General features: G+C 42.4%; 1 protein-coding gene across 1 annotated transcript; it reads right to left on the reverse strand.

The window, feature by feature from the left end:
- Positions 1 to 389: 389 nt before the first annotated feature.
- On the reverse strand, positions 390 to 14,246 carry LOC128399073 (vomeronasal type-2 receptor 26-like). The gene is made up of 5 exons (XM_053360333.1): positions 13,939 to 14,246; positions 7,632 to 7,923; positions 2,517 to 2,744; positions 2,186 to 2,312; positions 390 to 1,291 (listed from the first exon to the last, which is right to left on the reverse strand). Exons 1-5 carry the CDS (start codon positions 14,244 to 14,246, stop codon positions 390 to 392), a joined length of 1,857 nt encoding a protein of 618 aa, XP_053216308.1.
- Between the last annotated feature and the right edge of the window lie 42 nt (positions 14,247 to 14,288).

Raw genomic sequence — 14,288 nt, forward strand, 5'->3', positions numbered from 1 at the left:
TCCGCAGTCTGTTAGGGAATTTCTCTGCATGCAAAGACAGGTCATAGCAGATAAGAGCAAAAGTGGGCCCAATGCTTAAAAAGGTGGCTACTGCAGGTGCTGTAGAGGGAAATCAGGGGCAGATGGGTCTCATAAACCTTGGAAGGGAGCCCACCTAGGAGATGGAAATTTTGAACCTAAACCTCCACTGCTTTACAGCATTACTCATTTGTGAAGAAGGCTTTGGGACTAGAACCTGAGGAAAAATTTGAATCCATTGCCTTTGGGACATCTTTGGCGAACAAAACAGTTAAGGAGCTAACTCTACAAAGATCCAGAGCAGGAACTCAGAAAGTGATACCCGCCACCAAGTCCATAAGACTCAACAGAACCACAAATTCCACTGTCATTTATACCTTTCTTTGTGTTAGCTGCTCTTTGTTGTTCAGGTCAGGCCTCACCACAATAATGTAGCATTTAGGGGAAAAAATGCAAGCCAGTAACCCAGCACCAGAAGCAAAGATGGAGAAGATCTCCACAGCCACCATGTATTTTCCTCTGGTGCTCAGATAAGTTGGAATGAAGGAGAGCCAAACACTGCAGAAGACCAGCATGCTGAAGGTGATGAACTTGGCTTCGTTGAAAGTGTCAGGCAACTTTCTGGCTAGGAAGGCCACCGTGAAGCTCATAGCGGCCAGGAAGCCCATGTAGCCCAAAACACAATAGAACATGGAGACTGACCCTTCATTACATAGAAATATGATTTCTTCAGTCATTGAGTGCATGTCCACATCTGGGAATGGGGGAGAGGTTGCCAGCCAGAGGACACAGATTCCTACTTGAACAATGGAGCAGGAAAAGACAATGGAATAAGCCAGTTCTTTGCCTACCCATTTCCTCATATTGGATCCTGGTTTGGTAGCCATGAATGCCAAAACCACCAATATGGTTTTGGCTAAGATGCTGGAGAGGGCCACAGAGAAGACAATGCCAAAAGCAGTTTGTCGGAGAAGGCAAGTCACCATATTAGGTTTTCCGAGAAACAACAAAGAAGAGAGGAAACACAAGAGGAGGGAGATAAGGAGACCATAGGTGAGGCTTCGGTTGTTGGCCTTGACTATGGCTGTATTGCGATGCTTAATGAAGATGCTGAGCACCAGAATTGTGATTAGAGCGAATAAAAGTGCAGAGGAAGATGAAAAAATGGCCAAGGTTTCATCAAAGGCTAGGAAGTTTGGAATCTTAGGAATGCATAGATCCTGGCCGCTGTTTGGATACTGATCTGCTGGGCAACTGACACATGTATCCATGTCTGAAAATACACAAACAGTGTGTGACAATTTGAAGCAACCAAAAGTATTCTTAAGAATTCCCTCATCACTAGTCCATTTAGTACAGTGGTGACACGCAAGACGGATGCCTCGCAAAACGAAAAATGCGCAAGACGAAAGGGTTTTTCGGTTTTTGCATCGCTTCGCTAGACGATTTTCCCTATGGGCTTGCTTCGCAAGACGAAACCTCTTGCGAGTTCTTGCGAGTTTGTTTCCTTTTTCTTAAAGCCTCTAAGCCGCTAAGCCGTTAATAGCCGCTAAACTGCTAATAGCCGCTAAGCCGCTAATAGCCGTGCTTCGCAAGACGAAAAAACCGCAAGACGAAGAGACTCGCGGAACGGATTAATTTCGTCTTGTGAGGCACCACTGTATAGTGTTTTCTACGTCAGAATGTATACGAGCTTCAAGTCCAAATGCTTTTGTACTAGGTGTATCAAAAATAAAAGTTGTGTATCAATTCTGGAATTTTCTACATGGGTAATGTCTTTTTTTTCTTTATTGTCTCCCTGCTTTTTCTTAGAGCCACATAAACAGTACAACAAAATGAGAAATGCGTTACAGCTGAAATCTTTGCATCTCAGAAAAGTGAGTTTGATAAGAGTTTCACCCTATTGTCAAACAACCTAATTCTTAGAGGAGAAAACACCACTTCTATTCCACCCAAATTTTGTAGAAGTTGGAGGTAAAATATATTAGCTTCCACTTAAAAAAGAAATCTTCAAGATGCTTTAAAGATTAAAATATATTGATGTTATCTATAAACAGTGAGAAGAACACATCTGTTAATTTAAGCCTTCTCTCCTGCAGCAGTTTAATGTCAACTAAATTGCCAGGAGCCCAGAATATCTGCAGTATCTTAAGACGTCATCTCTAACCTTTCTCATTTGAAATCATTCCTTCTGGACATGGATCACAATCATAGCAGCAAAACTTCTCCCCCTCCTTCTTTTTCTTCCCGTAACCAGGATGGCAGTTGGCATTACATAGAGAAAGCGGTGGCACCTATCCAAAGAGATAGGAAGAGTTTAATATTATGATATTGTTTTGGGGAATTTATCAAATTTCCAATATCAGGTGATTTAATAGTAAATAGGAGGACTAATAGCATGAAATGATCCGTAGGTACACAAGTGGCACATACAGTGGGGTAAAAAGCTGCTGTTCTAAGCATCATACAAACTTAAGAAGATATCAGTATTCCCATACCTTAGTGAAGCGTCTGTGCCATTTGATTCTGTCTTCATTAACGGTGAGCTCTTTGCCAGGAGGGGCCTGAGGATCCAAACTTCCCACTTTGATTCTGACATAGGAATTATTTGGGAAAGTGACCAAGTTGGTAATATCAAAGCCAGCTGCTAACTCTCCATATTCATTTAATGTAATTTCATCTCCAGCACTGTTGTTGAAGGAGATTCTCTGCAGGAATGAGTGGAGCTAAGTGGAAAGGGAATCAAAGTTGAACACTTCAGTTCACAATGAAGAGCATCCATATTTTAGTTGCACATACAGGAGGAGTAGGAAATAATGAATCAGTGCCAATTCAACATTCAACAGACTTGCATCAAGTTGGAGAGACCTTAGTCCTGCTTGCCTGAGACCAGCCTTTGTCTGTATCCAAGAAAGGTATGGAATTTGAGAAGTCATGTAAGAGAAGAGATGGGAGCTTATGTTCTCAAAAGATAGGAATGCAACATGAGAACATCGGACTGGACCTTTCCATAGTTTATAGAGTGGATTTGAGCATGATTGGATGTTGGATGCAGAGGAGTGGTAGGAAGCAGCAGCTGGAGAACCCGAAAGGGACGCCCCAAGGAAAGGGGCTCAGAGCCAGGGGATTGGTGGTGGGATAACAAGGAGTGGTCAGTGGAAGAATAGGCAGCAGACTGGGAGGAAGAGGTGTCAGAAGCAGAAAAGGCAACAGGGTTAAGGGAGCAGGAAGAGGCTGTGGCAGACTGAAATCCAGACTCAAAGGCAGAAGAGGAGAAGGGAGAAACGCAGGTTCTAGAGACAGTGATCAAACAGTTGCTAGCCTCTTCTAGGGACCTACCAGTGAGGCCAGAAACCCCTGGTGATTGGCAGACAGGGAAAGATGAGGAGCTGGGGACAGGGCCTTCCAAGATGTGCCCAGGTAGTGGCAGCTCCCTGGTGGGCTGCTCTTCTGTTTTCTCTTGGATATGAGGATCCCTGCAAAAGCCAGTGCCTGGTGTTGGGGTTCTGGTTGTTCTCCCTTAGAATTATGTGCCCAGGGTCAATGGGCCCCAGGCCCCCAACCTTAGAACACTGGGTAACTGGACAGGTAAGAGAGACAGAAAGAATTGGGGAGGGTCTTGAGATGGTGATCACACAATTGCTAGCCTCTTCTGGGGGTCAGCCAGCAAGGCTTCAGGGTCCAGAAACCCCTGGTGGTTGACAGACAGGGAAAGATGAGGAGTTGCGGAGCTCCCTGATGGGGAGATGAGGAAAGATGAGGAGTCGGAGCTCCCTGATGGGGAGATGAGGAAAGATGAGGAGTCGGAGCTCCCTGATGGGCTGCTCTTCTGTTTTCTTTTGGATATGAAGATCCCTGCAAAAGCCAGTGCCTGGGGTTGGGGTCCTGGTTGTACTTGCTCAGAATTATGCGCCCGGGGCCCCCAATCTTACACCACTGGGTAACTGGAGAGGTAAGAGAGACAGAGAGAAGTGGGGAGGGATATTTGGAGAAAATGGAGGGGTTTGCAGCATGAAGGAGGTACTTGTTTGTAGTCTGTTGCTTCTGAAAGTCTGTGTCATCTAAAGTCTGTTTAGTATCATTATAGGAAATATTCTAATTCCCATCTTTCATACAATAAATTTACTTAAGGTTCATTTTTAATTTCTTAAGTTTTATTCTTTTATTTCTTTACTGATGATTAAATGCCAACTATCATAATGTACCAATGCAGTGTATGCTTTGTAACAGAGAACATTACCTGCCAAGGTTCTACATATTGAGGAGAGAGTCTTCCCCTAGCACCTCTCCATTTGCAGATGACTGCAGCCAAGTGTATGCTATTTAAGGCATGTGCCAAAGTATAGACAGCATTATAAACACTGTAGCTGTGGCCAGTCATGCTCATTTCAAAAAATGGTGCAGGAAGGCTCTCCAGCATCTCCTCTCCAGTACACATGGTTTCTGAGAGAGTGGAATTTGGAAGTGAACAACTGAATGCATCTTCCCAGAAATCTTGGATAAAACCATCTGTCTCTGTCCAATGAGGATATACACTCCGAAGAAAGTCTTGAAAGTTGTGAATCGCCTTGGAGTGAATTGCAAAGGATATTGCACCATGGAGCATTCGTATTTTAACATTAATTTTTTTTTGAAGGCTATATAATATGAAATCAATTTGGGTAGTTGTAATCCATACTTTTCCTACATGTGACTTCTTTTGAGGAAATAGTAGCTGAGTAAACCCCATCATGCTTAAAGCCAGTGACAACCATATACTAGATCTACTTTCTCCATATAGAAGAATTGCATTGGCTCTGCTGGTTGTGAAAGTTGGTAACAAAATCCTTGAGTCCTCCAGCATTTCTAGTAAGTTACTGTTATAATGTATATTGGGTTTAACGCTTTCTGTAAATGCCGAACAGATTCCATTCTTGAAAAGCATTGGCTCAATTGTCTGTAAGAAACGTTCCCCAGCTTCATTAGCTGGAGTGATGAGCCCAACCCATTTCCATCTGAAATGCAGAAGTAACTGGATAATTCCCTGATACTGAAGGTCTTCATTGGGGACCATGCGGTAAAAGGAAGGGAACTTGGTTCCATCATTTATGGCTGGTTCAAATGAACCATATGAAATCTGGAAAAAGCAAAAGCCAAACATTTCCAAGAACTCCTGATACTCCACTTTATTCAAATATAAACACGTGCACACACACACACTTAAATATTGAATATATATTGAATCTGTATGCCAAGTTTACCAAGTTTAGGGACAGCACCAACTCCAGCTTATATAGGAAAACACAGATAACCTTGCTCCATGTTTTCTGTTGATATTTATTATTATTATGGCATCATCACAGCTTCATTCTTGTACATATTGATTGTATCGAAGAATAGGGGAGCATTTGGGGGAGGAGCTTCCGGTGAGCTGCGATGGAGGATTCCTGAATTCCATCACCGCCGTACGTTCCAGAATCAGAGGCTGAGATGGGAGTAATCAGGCTCCCAACATTCCCCAGGCTGGGGAGTGGCAGCTCATCCGCAGATCGCCCAACACCTTGCCCCAAATTCAGTAGGAGGGGCTGGGGGCAGCTGGGTGGAAGGCCTGGAACCTTTCTTGGCAACTCTTCAAAGTCGCCTCCAATTAGCAGCAAGCTTCCAGTTCTTAAGATGAAAAACTGGATTTAAGTTTTGGACATGATCTGAGCGAAGGGGAAGAAACTACTCTTCTAATTAATTCATCCACTGAGGTGCTAAAAAGGATTCGAACGGAAAAAGGATAAACATCTATGTAGACTTGGTATGTTGGAACTGAAAGGGGGGGGGGGTTGAGCCTCCTTTGTTATTATATTTCGTTTTGCTATGTTATGTGGCAAAATCCTCCTCTGAAAGAACCATTATTTATAGCAAGCGAGACTGGAGAGGTGGTGTATTTGGTGATATAATATGATTCTAATAGTCATTAACTGTGTGGAAATAACAATCATTCAAAGGTGGAAAACCAAGTTCAAAGTATTCGGCTGCAGATATATTTGGAAGAGGATAAAGAGTTTCCCAACTTTGATTTGGAGAATGACTGGGGAGACGCCAAAAAAACCTTGGGAAGTTTGCCTGGAATTAGAATCGGAATGATGCAGCTCCAATTAAACGAGCGGCCATGACCGAAAGTACATCAGCTTCTCTGATTAAATGCAGAGCCTTAGGGGAATAGGTGCCTTTTAATATCTTACTTAAGATTTGCTCTGGTCCATGGGGTCACGAGGAGTCGGACACGACTAAACGACTAAACAACAATATTTGCATTCCCAGTTTTATATGGCAAAACCTTCCCTGGACAGGTTAACCATTTGAAGGACAGCTGGTCTTAAAAGCATTGGGCAGATGCCTTGCTTTGATTTTATCTGGACTGACTTGGCTGCTGCCCAAGGTGAGAAGATTTTTGGACTGGCTTGGTGGAAACATCATTTTGTGAAGAGACATCGTGAACATACAGAGGGAACTCGGGATGTAAATTCCACACAGAATATATTGTTTTGTTTTATCTTGCTTGTCCAGAGGCTGTGAAATGTAATAAGTATTAACATCGGAATGATTTATTAGAACTATCGTGAAAATTATGAAAGCAGCAGAAGTATGAGATGATCAGAACCATCCCGGCCTGAGAACATGGGAAGATACCTCCAATTTTTTTTATAATTTGGCCTAATATTTGGACTGTTTGATGGTTGAATAATATGTATAATTTGGAATATTTAATATGATTTTATTGAATTGTTAAAGTGGAAAATTTAATACATATTATTTTTTTAAAAAAGAAGAATATGGGAGCATTTATAATGGCTCATGTTAACATACTAAGTGGACGATTAAGCAAAATTCCAAGATGGAAGTGGAGTGATAGAAATTGTTGATTATGTACTTTTGATCTGTAAACTTTGTAATGACTGTAGGGAGCGGTTGATTCTCTGTTTACTAAGAACTCTCTCAGGAAGATTTCCTGGGAAATCCTGAAGATCTCCATTAGATTGTATATTCTCTTCTATTCTGAGCACTATAAACCAAATCATATAAAATATCAGTAAAATATAAAATACTGTACCAGCACTATTTAAAACAACTAAAATGAAATACTACAAAGTAGCGGAATAGCACAATGCTGACACCACTATAAAACGCTCTGAAATGACACATGACAAATGCCAGAACAAAGCAAGAAAACACTTTTTCACTTAGCCTCTGAAAGTGAACAATGCTGATTAACATCATACTTTGGGAAAGGACTATCTTGATTTTTAAGGGGAAGAATATTTTTAGTTAATGTGTTCTCAGCTATTTTTGCCTATGAAGCCAATGTCAATGTCCTATATTCTGTAGCTCACAGGAAGCCAGTGTAGTGCGTTCAGGATTGTTGTATATGAACGAGTCTAGGTGCCTCCTTTACAAACCTGGCAGCTTTACAGAAATCTTCTATTACATCTATTAAACACAAATTGCCCTTCTTACACACATTGTTGGATATGCATATTATGGCCCTTTTACTTTGTCTATTTCCCCACTCCATATTTATGAATCAGTAGATTCCTAATGCAAGGACAGCATGAAATCTCTGTTTTTCAAAATCCATATTCTACCTGTGGAATCTTGAAAGGACCTAAGACGTTTGCCATGCACCAGGAGGTATCAGAGCTGAGTCCCCCAATGACTCCTATGACATTTTTCTGGATGCCACACCTGTAGTTGGGAACAAAGTGACGTGATTTAAAGATCAGGTCCAGAGTGTTTCGGTAGGTCATCTTTGAATCATAATAGCTATCATAGATGTGGAAGCCGAGAGAGACATTGGGCAACATCCTGGGATTCTCATTGATCTCATCAATAGCAAAGACCAAGGCCAGGATTTGCTGGTAGAACTTTGTCACCACCCTGCAGATGAAATAAGAGTGGGGAAATTAATCATAATCTAGGTATGAGAGACTCACCTGCCTGCCTATCGAAAGAAAGGACAAAGCCCGCAAAGTTTATTTACTTAATAGGCAGTCTCATAATACTGTGTCATTAAAAAAGCTGTTGCACATTTCTTCGATATCTTCAGCAACCCGTGTTTGTTTTCACCACCTTGAAAATTTGGGTATCATCAACAAAGTTGAGTACAACCCTTTTGGCTATATGTTTCTCCTAGGTTTTCATGCCTTTTCTCTTTCTCCTACTCTCTTTTCCGTCTGTCAACATTGTCAACACCCTGCAAATGAAGTGAGATTTTGTTTGTGACAAAGTGCTCAGAATCTAGATAAGAGAGATTCACCTGCCTGCCCAATAAAGAAAGGATGAAGCCAGCAAAGTTTATTTACTTATTTGGGCAATCTAAGAATACTGTGTTTGTTTTAAGTACCTTGAAAATTTGGGTATCATCAAAAAAATTCAGTACCGTTCCTATTTTTTTATTCCATCTCTTTTCTCTTTCTGCTACTCTCTTTTCTATCTCTCTTTACACAATTAGAATCCAAAACGCTTATAGTTCATTGAGAGTATGAACACAGCCTATCTGCACAGAGATTTCTAATAAAATCTCTCGACACATTAAAAAAATAAAGTTCTAAAGCTATCCCCCCCAATCAATCATATCAGGAATAATTAAAATAATATTAATTAACGGTTACTTACAGTGGGGCATCAATGAATTCCTTGGAAGGGTGTTTCTTGAAGGATAATTTGGGGACTATGTAATAAATATGAGATGCCATTGCACCAATGACCAGGTCACCTGGCTCATACCACTCGTGTGGAACATGAACAGGATTATTTGTGGTGCATTTAGTACTTTGTCCTTGGGACACTATATTGGGGAGCAGCAGGAGCAGCAGGAGCAACATCCTGATGGCAAATACACTTGTCTGCATGGACTCCCCTGCTTCTCCTGACAGTATTATTCCTCTCCTCCACCTGATCTGAACAAGACAAATTGGGTGGCAGCTGACTCTGTCAATTTGGCACTTTAAAGGACAGGTATCCACCTTATTGTTAGCTTGAACATTGTCACAACAGAATGCCTTGGATACCAAATAAGATGCAGTGGTTTGATATGAAAGAGGGAAACTGATAACTGATAAGTAACAGAGCCCAGCCTAGTTGTCTATGGAGCACAGAGGAGCTTATAATAATTTCAGGCTTGCTTGTTGATTCTTTTTTTCCACTGTGACATCTGGAGGTTCAGTCAGATGGATTGATTATTGTAATTTTAGTAATGATAGCGACCTCATTATAACAATACCAATTTTATCTAATTAATGCAATTATGAATGCCAATTATTCAAATGTCAATTATATGATTTAATTAAACTTTTCCCCTTGGTGCTTGATTTGATGGCTTCATTCTTCTTCATTATTTCTGTGTTCCACTATGTTAATAATTTCCATTGCATTCCATGCACATATAATAATCTCTTATATAACGGCTACAGTCTTGTGATTTCTATTTGTATTAGGTAATTTATAAACTTTCAATTGAGGAACTTTAAGTGTAGTCCTTATTCTTTCCTGAGTGTGACAATTTCCCCTCATGATGTTTTCCTGTCCATATATGATGATGTATCCTTCATTCCTGCAACTGTTGATGGTTCCCATCATGCCCTGGGAGAAGCGGTTATCCCACATTTTCCAAAAGTCACTGCATCGCTTTGTCCTGTGATTCGGCTTCCAGTAAAAAAGCAGTGTTCACCATTTTTTCCAGCCTAGGAGGAATGGTCTGAATCCAGACTGCAGATACTGAATCCAAAAGGATTTATTACTGCAGCTAGTAGACACAAAGCCGGATCTGCCAATGTAATTATATTTGTAATATCACAAAATCATAAGCAAGGAATGAACCTACTAGGTCAGCAGGATGTCTAGAGTTGAGCTGGCCCCATCCTTTCCCTGCTTCCTAATATGTTAGTACTGTGGTATCCATCACTCTCCCACCTATGTAACACTGATCAGACATAGTTTGCCATCATATTAACTGAATGGTGGCAGCAATTCTGAATAGCATCCTTGTCTTATCAAGAAGTGGGGACACTGGATTATAGCATCAATAGACCAATGGGATATCGGATCCACACAAAGCATGATGGAGAACAGCAACAACTTGCAAAAGATGGATGTGACAAGCTTGGAACCTCAGTTACCACTCAAGCCCATGTGTCCGCTCTCTCTTAAATATATTGCCCCCACCTCATCGAACAACCTTTGACCCGAAGGCTTAAAAACAAAACCTCACTATACCAGGGGGATCTTTGTGAGGGGGATAACCAAGAAGTTGGAGTATCGGGGGGGGGGGCGCTAGGGGCGCATTGGAAGATGGCCGGCAATACCATCTCTCTGGCTCACACGAGGAAATTAAGAGGCTGATATGGGAGTATGCAGCCTCCCTTGTTACCCCAGGGAATGGGGGGACACTGCCTTTGCCGGTGGTGCCAATAAATCACCCCCGAGTTCGAAAGATGCAGGGGGTGAGGGCACTAGGCGCACAGCCCTTGTGTGGGTTCTCGGCTCTCCTGGACGCTGTCTCCGATAGCGCGCCTGGTTGCAGCAGCTCAAAATAAACAATTAGAGAGCAGCAAATGCACATGTTTTGAGTGAAGAATGGGAGTTGAGACTGCTATGTGAAGGGACCTCTGTGAAGTTGAGCGACGGGCTGGATTCAACAGGAAAATATATCAAGAAGAAGACACATCAAAGGGTCGGTATGTCGGAACGGGACGGAATGGGGGGGAGGAAACTTTTCTTTTTTTATCTTATGCGATTACCTAACAACCCCCCCCCAAGAAGAATCGTTGCAACTACTGATTATAAGCGGGATGATTAAGAACTGTGTGGAAATGAATTACTAATCAAAGACATGGTTTGTGGAATATCTGGAAAGGAATGAAAGGCCTTTGGAATGACGCAGTTATAAAAAGAGACTCGCTAGGAAGCAGGCCTGGTTGCAGGATTTACGATCGAGGGGGAGGAGACCATGGCTTTGTTATCATATTGGACTGTGAGTTTGACCTGGCAGAACCCCCTAAGAAGATTGAGGAGAGAGTGACAAGCCTGCGAGGATTAATGGGCAGACTTTAAGAATGTTTTGTACGGAGTGATGAAATGGCGTCTGTCTATTTGAATATGGCTCTTGGAGGAATGGAAAATCTACACAGGACTATAACAACGTTTGTTTTTAACCCGCTTGTGGAGACTATCAGAGGTCACAAGGAAAGGATTATATGATAACAAGAAGATGAGGAAAACAATAAAGAGAAGATTGGACAGAACTGTGAATACTATTTGGACAGAACTGTGAATATGAAAGCAGCAGCAATAGAGATGTTTGGATCCCTTTCTGAGCTCGAAGCATGGGTACCCCCAACAAAAAATTAAAAATTTGGCTCTGTAATTTGGAATTAATGTGATTTGATTGGTTTGTTAATAAAATATATATTAAAAAAAAGAAAAAGAAGTTGGAGTCTCGAGCAGGTGTTCTTTAAATAAACAATAAAGATTTATTTTTAGAACAAGGAAGTATAATACAAGTGGAGAAACTTAGGTTACTTCAATAAGAATACACTAGTTCACTTCAATGCGCTTTATAGTTTGTTTCCTTTCTAAGGTGGTACTTTCCTTCATTTACCCACCCCTTTAACAAATGCAGCTCCTGAGGTACTTTCAGTAATAGTCTTAAGGGCTCACCCCCCTTCCTTCACTGGGATTTGGAAGTCTCTTCTTTCCCTCCTCCACCCTCCTATCCTATCTCCCTAACTCACAACCTCTCCAGCCCCCCTCCTCAAACACTTCAACTCAACCCCCCTCTTAACCACACTCTAACTCCATCTCCCTCGAAGTGTGTTCCTTTTAAACTCTCCCTCCTGGAACCACAGCCAATCAGAGGCTGCCGTTCTTTAAGCATTTGCTGGCAGGAGAAAAAAGTAAAAAGAAATACTTGTGGAACCAACTTTTCCGTCACAATAGACAAAACATTTTACAAGGACTGGAAGAAACACCATGGAAAGAATAATTGCCACAAACAGGAAGAACAAGGATATAGTTTGAGTGCCTCATTTTCAGTTCTATGAATCATTTAATGTGCCAACATGAATAGAAGTTATTAATATTGCAGTTGTTGTATAAGGGATTATTATTCTGACCGAAATATAATAGAAATTAATAAGATTTTGGAAACGCAGAAATAAAGGAAATCATCTAGCAATGGGGGGGCACCTAAATTATCTGATTCGGTATTTAAGTGATTAGTATTAGTATTACAGTTTGGTATTGTTTTAATGAGGCTATTATTGAATGGTAATTTAAAATTAATAAAAATTATTATAACAGAAATAGCATAACTAGGCTTTAGAATCAACTTTAGAAACAACACATCTGTATTCTCTGAAGCCATTTGGCTTATTTGAGATATTCTCTGCCACCACTCTTTCAAACAGGTTAGAAGTATAATTCAGGAAAAAAGCCTTGTCCTATTAGTGTTAGTAATATCCAGTGTGTTTTCCTCCAGATATGGTTGCATATCTCTGCTACTTTTCTTTGTTAAAACTATTTTTTTTAAAAAAAGGGGGGAATGGCTGTTTTAAACTTCTCCTTCTTCTGTTCCTCAGCTGCCTTGTGGGTGAGAGATAAAGAATGTAGAGCCCTTAACTATTTCACAATGTTTTTTGTTTCTGGTACCCTGTGTTGTCTGTCTTCAAGATGAATTTGCAGATTACACGAAGTAATTGATAAGAGACTTTTTATTAACAATCATTCATACCGTACATGTACAACACTGAACCACTGAAATTAACCATTTCTAAATGAAAAGGCTGAGAGTTTTGCTATTAAGATTCCATTTGCTTTAAATATACATTAATACATGACAGGGGTGTATGGAGTGTTAGGGAGTGGTAGTAACTCTAGCGGGGAACAAGTCATGCTCCTTCTGGGGTAGTTTGTCTACCTCAGATCCCCACCCTGCACTCAGTTCTCACCTGTATCTCCTAGATGTTGTCAGCATGTAACAGCAGCCACATTCCACAAAACAGATTCACCTGACTGCCTAAATCAGGTGAGGGGAGCCTATGGACTTCAAATCCTCAGTGAGTTACAGCAGGGGTGTCAAACTCAAATTCATCGGGGGCCGCATCAGCAGTTTGGTCACCCTCAAACGGCCGGTTGTATTGGCCTAAAATATTTGAGCAGGCTGAGACCCCCGAAGTTGATGGGCTTTGACATTTAAATGGGGTGTGTGTGGCATGTGATAAATTATGTGAGGTTCGAGCTGGTCTTTGACCAGTAATAAATTATTATGATAATGATGATTATCATACCTGCCCCCCCTCAATATTTTATTCAGACTGACACCCCTGTTATGAAAGATTACTAAAGCCTGCCCCTGTGGTGATGTATCATAACATTGTGCAGGCCCAGTCTGAGGGCACCTTTACTGGACTGCGTCTTGTGGCTGGGGCTTGTCTGCGCCTTCTCTTCCTTCTCCGCCTGTTGCTGCCTCCTCCCTGTGCCAGGCGCTGGTGGGGGGGGAGATGTGCCAGTTGCACCCCAGTTTCTGACGGGGGCCAATGCTGCTTGTTCCTCCCTCTGCTTTTCAACACTGCAATATATCGCTACCGTATCACAACATCACTATCATAATGTTGAAAAGTTGGTATCGTCTGCTTTTAGGGGCTGAGGGGCTTACTCAGTACGGACAGGGGCACTCCTAGGAATTTATTGGATTTCAAATCCCTGGATTTCAAATCCCATTGAGGGGGGACAGGGGCGGACTTTGGTAATATGGCACCCACCCTGAGTGAGGACAAAATTTGGTGCCCCCCCAATAGAATAAATAGGCATCGTTATCATTATTTTGTGCTCCCTTGGCTTGGGGCAGGTGAGGTGCCCACATGGCCCCAAATCTGGCGCTGGTGGAGGAAGTACATTTCCACAACCGGCCGAGCTGCCCCTGTGGATCCTGCTGCCTGAGGCAGCCGCCTCCCCTTGCCCTCCGTGGCAAGCCGAGGCTGAGGGGGACGTTCGCTTGCCCAGGCGCCGGGCTCCCGTCCACTTGCTCCGACGCGCCCGCTGCAGCCCTGCTGCCAGTAGCCATCGGGGAAGGTGGCCGGCCGGGCTCCGGGGCTCGGTGGGGCCCGCCGGCAGAGGGTGGCGCTGCGCCTCGCCTGGGCATGGAAGCCCTGCTGGCACGTTGTTTCCCACGCCGCGCGTCCGCGCCGTACTCCCACCTCCATCTCGGCTCACTCCCTCCTGTCCTCCGCCTCCACGCCCGCCTC

This window comes from Podarcis raffonei, chromosome 13 (genome assembly GCF_027172205.1).
Source record: "Podarcis raffonei isolate rPodRaf1 chromosome 13, rPodRaf1.pri, whole genome shotgun sequence".
NCBI classification, from domain to species: Eukaryota; Metazoa; Chordata; class Lepidosauria; order Squamata; family Lacertidae; genus Podarcis; species Podarcis raffonei.

Coding starts and splice junctions, on each gene's coding strand:
- LOC128399073 (XM_053360333.1), bottom strand. CDS start 14,246: ATGGAGGTGGGAGTACGGCGCGGACGCGCGGCGTGGGAAACAACGTGC. Junction 2,745..7,631: donor GTCCTTTCAAGATTCCACAG/GTAGAATATGGA, acceptor CTTTCCACTTAG/CTCCACTCATTCCTGCAGAG. Junction 2,313..2,516: donor GGCACAGACGCTTCACTAAG/GTATGGGAATAC, acceptor CTCTTTGGATAG/GTGCCACCGCTTTCTCTATG.